This window comes from Oncorhynchus kisutch, unplaced genomic scaffold (genome assembly GCF_002021735.2).
Source record: "Oncorhynchus kisutch isolate 150728-3 unplaced genomic scaffold, Okis_V2 Okis03b-Okis08b_hom, whole genome shotgun sequence".
Classification (NCBI taxonomy): domain Eukaryota; kingdom Metazoa; phylum Chordata; class Actinopteri; order Salmoniformes; family Salmonidae; genus Oncorhynchus; species Oncorhynchus kisutch.
In genome coordinates this window covers 7794921-7800920 of record NW_022261980.1, presented here as the reverse complement: position 1 = coordinate 7800920, position 6000 = coordinate 7794921, and the positions used below count along the sequence as shown (strand labels likewise).

At 38.9% G+C, this 6000-nt stretch overlaps 1 protein-coding gene across 1 annotated transcript in view; it reads left to right on the top strand.

The window, feature by feature from the left end:
* Positions 1-6000, top strand: part of LOC109876751 (neuronal acetylcholine receptor subunit alpha-7) — a 68785-nt gene that overhangs the window by 9455 nt on the left and 53330 nt on the right. The window contains exons 2-3 of the mRNA XM_031812948.1: positions 1311-1450; positions 3885-3929. Coding sequence (XP_031668808.1) covers positions 1311-1450; positions 3885-3929 — 185 coding nt within the window. The remainder of the gene's footprint in view (positions 1-1310; positions 1451-3884; positions 3930-6000) is intronic.

Sequence of the window (6000 nt, the reverse complement as noted above, 5' to 3'; positions counted from 1 at the left end):
TTCTCTCTCTCACTCTCTCTCTCTCATTCTCTCTCTTTCATTCTCTCTCTCATTCTCTCTTTCATTCTCTCTCTCATTCTCTCTCTCATTCTCTCTCTCTCATTCTCTCTCTCATTCTCTCTCTTTCGTTCTCACTTTCCCATTCTCTCTCTCTCATTCTCTCTCATTCTCTCTCTCATTCTCTCTCTCATTCTCTCTCTCATTCTCACTTTCTCTCATTCTCACTTTCTCTCATTCTCACTTTCTCTCATTTTCTCTCTCTCATTCTCTCTCTCATTCTCACTTTCTCATTCTCTCTCTCATTCTCCCTCTCTCATTCTCTCTCTCTCTCATTCTCTCTCTCTCATTCTCTCTCTCTCATTGTCTCTCTCATTCTCTCTCTCATTCTCTCTCTCTCATTGTCTCTCTCATTGTCTCTCTCATTCTCTCTCTCATTCTCTCTCTCATTCTCTCTCTCTCATTCTCTCTCTCATTCTCTCTCTCATTCTCTCTCTCATTCTCTCGCTCATTCTCTCTCTCTCATTCTCTCTCTCATTCTCTCTCTCATTCTCTCTCTCATTCTCTCTCTCTCATTCTCTCTCTCTCATTCTCTCTCTCTCTCTCTCTCATTCTCTCACTATATTGGAGATTAAGCGAAAAAGTGTATGGTCCATCTGCTGATCTAGTTTACATCATTATCTCATTTGCTGCTCTAGTTTACATCTTTATCTCATTTTGCAGCTCTAGTTTATAGTATTATCTAATTGTGTTGCTCTCGATTACAGCATTATCTAATGTTTCTGCTCTAGTTTACAGCATTATCTCATTTTGCTGCTCTAGTTTATAGCGTTATCTAATTTTGTTGCTCTAGTTCACAGCATTATCTCATTTTGCTTTGCGTCATGTATGTGACAGAGATAGTGAAAGGAATTAGTAAAAAAGCATGACCATTTTTTACAACACTGTGGTTAACAAGACATGTTATTATTCACTCCTATGGCCTATTTATTGCCTACCTCCTTATGCCTTTTGCACACAATGTATATAGACTCTTTCTTACTGTGTTATTTACTTGTTTATTGTTTACTCCATGTGTAACTCGGTGTTGTTGTCTGTTCACACTGCTATGCAGTTGTAAATGAGAACTTGTTCTCAACTAGCCTACCTGGTTAAATAAAGGTGAAATATATATATTTTTTAAACAACATTTGACTGTACATCAGGGACTACATACACATCTACGTAAAGTCTATCGATCTTCAGAGAAGACCAAGCACATTTTAAAACAGAAGCTCAAATGTCTACCTCTGTTGTGGTTTTTCCCCTGGCAGTGTCCCTCCAAGGGGAACCCCAGCGGAGGCTGTACAAGGATCTTATGGCCAACTACAACCCACTAGAAAGGCCAGTGTTCAATGACACCCACTCCCTCACCGTCAACTTCAGCTTTAGTTTGATGCAGATCATGGACGTGGTGAGTTACTGTGGTACGCAAGTTAACAGAGCTCACATTGTTGTGCTAGTCCAACACTAACAAACCTGATTCAACTCAAATCAAGGGTGATTAGTTGGTTGTATTATCAGATGTGTTAGCCCTGGGCTGGAACAAAAAAGTTCACCTCTGGGGTCCTTCGGGAATGGATTGAGAAACACTGGGTTGTTGTATTACTTTATTCTCTGATGTTACAAACTGACATGTTCATCTATCTCTCTCTGATGTTACAAACTGACATGTTCATCTATCTCTCTCTGATGTTACAAACTGACATGTTCATCTATCTCTCTCTGATGTTACAAACTGACATGTTCATCTATCTCTCTGATGTTACAAACTGACATGTTCATCTATCTCTCTCTGATGTTACAAACTGACATGTTCATCTATCTCTCTCTGATGTTACAAACTGACATGTTCATCTATCTCTCTCTGATGTTACAAACTGACATGTTCATCTATCTCTCTCTGATGTTACAAACTGACATGTTCATCCATCTCTCTCTGATGTTACAAACTGACATGTTCATCTATCTCTCTCTGATGTTACAAACTGACATGTTCATCTATCTCTCTATCATGTTACAAACTGACATGTTCATCTATCTCTCTGATGTTACAAACTTACATGTTCATCTATCTCTCTATCATGTTACAAACTGACATGTTCATCTATCTCTCTCTGATGATACAAACTGACATGTTCATCTATCTCTCTCTGATGATACAAACTGACATGTTCATCTATCTCTCTCTGATGATACAAACTGACATGTTCATCTATCTCTCTCTGATGTTACAAACTGACATGTTCATCTATCTCTCTCTGATGATACAAACTGACATGTTCATCTATCTCTCTCTGATGATACAAACTGACATGTTCATCTATCTCTCTCTGATGATACAAACTGACATGTTCATCTATCTCTCTCTGATGTTACAAACTGACATGTTCATCTATCTCTCTCTGATGATACAAACTGACATGTTCATCTATCTCTCTCTGATGTTACAAACTGACATGTTCATCTATCTCTCTCTGATGATACAAACTGACATGTTCATCTCTCTCTCTCTGATGTTACAAACTGACATGTTCATCTATCTCTCTCTGATGTTACAAACTGACATGTTCATCTATCTCTCTCTGATGATACAAACTGACATGTTCATCTATCTCTCTCTGATGATACAAACTGACATGTTCATCTATCTCTCTCTGATGTTACAAACTGACATGTTCATCTATCTCTCTCTGATGATACAAACTGACATGTTCATCTATATCTCTCTGATGTTACAAACTGACATGTTCATCTATCTCTCTCTGATGATACAAACTGACATGTTCATCTATCTCTCTCTGATGTTACAAACTGACATGTTCATCTATCTCTCTCTGATGTTACAAACTGACATGTTCATCTATCTCTCACTGATGATACAAACTGACATGTTCATCTATCTCTCTCTGATGATACAAACTGACATGTTCATCTATCTCTCTCTGATGTTACAAACTGACATGTTCATCTATCTCTCTCTGATGATACAAACTGACATGTTCATCTATCTCTCTCTGATGATACAAACTGACATGTTCATCTATATCTCTCTGATGTTACAAACTGACATGTTCATCTATCTCTCTCTGATGATACAAACTGACATGTTCATCTATCTCTCTCTGATGATACAAACTGACATGTTCATCTATCTCTCTCTGATGATACAAACTGACATGTTCATCTATCTCTCTCTGATGTTACAAACTGACATGTTCATCTATCTCTCTGATGATACAAACTGACATGTTCATCTATCTCTCTCTGATGTTACAAACTGACATGTTCATCTATCTCTCTGATGATACAAACTGACATGTTCATCTATCTCTCTCTGATGATACAAACTGACATGTACATCTATCTCTCTCTGATGTTACAAACTGACATGTTCATCTATCTCTCTCTGATGTTACAAACTGACATGTTCATCTATCTCTCTCTGATGTTACAAACTGACATGTTCATCTATCTCTCTATCATGTTACAAACTGACATGTTCATCTATCTCTCTCTGATGATACAAACTGACATGTTCATCTATCTCTCTCTGATGATACAAACTGACATGTTCATCTATCTCTCTCTGATGATACAAACTGACATGTTCATCTATCTCTCTCTGATGATACAAACTGACATGTTCATCTATCTCTCTCTGATGATACAAACTGACATGTTCATCTATCTCTCTCTGATGTTACAAACTGACATGTTCATCTATCTCTCTCTGATGTTACAAACTGACATGTTCATCTATCTCTCTGATGTTACAAACTGACATGTTCATCTATCTCTCTCTGATGTTACAAACTGACATGTTCATCTATCTCTCAATGCAACAGGATGAGAAGAACCAGGTTTTAACAACCAACATATGGCTGCAGCTGGTGAGACTTTTTTCCATTTGCCTGTTTCAACACGTTTAATTTAGACTATATACTGTACTGTACTATACTGCACTATACTATACTGTATTGTACTGTACTGTACAATACACTAGACTACACTACACTATACAATATTATACCATACTGCAGTACACTACACCTCTATCTATCTTGCAAATTGGTCAACTCGGGAACAATAACTAAGCTACTCAGTCACACACAACTGAATGAAGATGGCATTTATGTTTTATGACAGTAAGTCCTCTCCCGCTCTCGCCTCATCAGCAAACTGTTTTAAATCACCTTAACGAATGGACAACCTCCAGACAGTCAGTCCTTCATAGAGCCACTCCATAGACCATATAGATATATTTGACCTTACTCCAGAAACAGGCTATTATAGTATCCCTCTGATAACTATCCACAGTCTGTGGCTCAACCCCCTGGTGGGGAAGACACCGTTACATTAAGACAATGAAATATATACAAACCGACACCCATCTCTAGACTCGGAGGTAAACTGTTTGAGCACCCAGGACAGCTTGCTAAAGAAAGTAATTGAGACCGTGTTGATATTGCTACACTTACAGTACACTCATGAGGTGGTGTAACCTCCATGTGTTATGTCTGCTAACACTTACTGATAACAACATGACTGCCAACCTCCATATAAAGAATGAAAACTGACGGTACACTGGCTAAAAAGCATGAACATGTAATTATTTGACAGGGTATGCTTAGTCATGCTCCATACTAGGGCTCCGTTGGTTGTGATGTGTCATGGCATATCAAACATGACGTATGGAAACCTCACCTTGCTACACCAGTCTGGTGTTGTTGAAATGATGAACAGTCCACGCTACCCATCTCAGTCTGGTGTTGTTGAAATGATGAACAGTCCCACGCTACCCATCTCAGTCTGGTGTTGTTGAAATGATGAACAGTCCCACGCTACCCATCTCAGTCTGGTGTTGTTGAAATGATGAACAGTCCACGCTACCCATCTCAGTCTGGTGTTGTTGAAATGATGAACAGTCCCACGCTACCCATCTCAGTCTGGTGTTGTTGAAATGATGAACAGTCCCACGCTACCCATCTCAGTCTGGTGTTGTTGAAATGATGAACAGTCCACGCTACCCATCTCAGTCTGGTGTTGTTGAAATGATGAACAGTCCCACGCTACCCATCTCAGTCTGGTGTTGTTGAAATGATGAACAGTCCACGCTACCCATCTCAGTCTGGTGTTGTTGAAATGATGAACAGTCCACGCTACCCATCTCAAATCTCTGACGCAAATCTCTGACGCTCAAATCCCCAACGCTGTCTCAGGCATCCAGAATCTCCCATTAGTGTTCAATTGGGTTAAGATCTGGTGACTGAGACACACACACACACACACACACACACTTTAAACCCCCTATGCTACTTTGAGACCCCTCTTTCAAAGTCACTGGGGCATTTTATACATGACCCTAAGCATGATGGGATGTTAATTGCTTAACTCAGGAACCACATCTGTGTGGAAGCACCTGCTTTCAATATACAGTACTTTGTATCCCTCATTTACTCAAGTGTTTCCTTTATTTTGGCAGTTAAATGTAGATTTTAGAAAAGATTGGAACATAGCCTTAATCCCATAAAATGTTTATTCCTTCATACAGTTGTTTATTATAGACTGGGACAGATTCTAATCTGATCTGCGTGTTTTAATAAAGACTGGGACAGATTCTAATCTGATCTGCTCTGTGTGTTTATTATAGACTGAGACCGATTCTAATCTGATCTGCTCTGTGTGTTTAATAAAGACTGGGACAGATTATAATCTGATCTGCTCTGTGTGTTTTAATAAAGACTGGGACAGATTCTAATCTGATCTGCTCTGTGTGTTTAATAAAGACTGGGACAGATTCTAATCTGATCTGCTCTGTGTGTTTAATAAAGACTGGGACAGATTCTAATCTGATCTGCTCTGTGTGTTTAATAAAGACTGGGACAGATTATAATCTGATCTGCTCTGTGTGTTTTAATAAAGACTGGGACAGATTCTAATCTGATCTGCTCTGTGTGATTT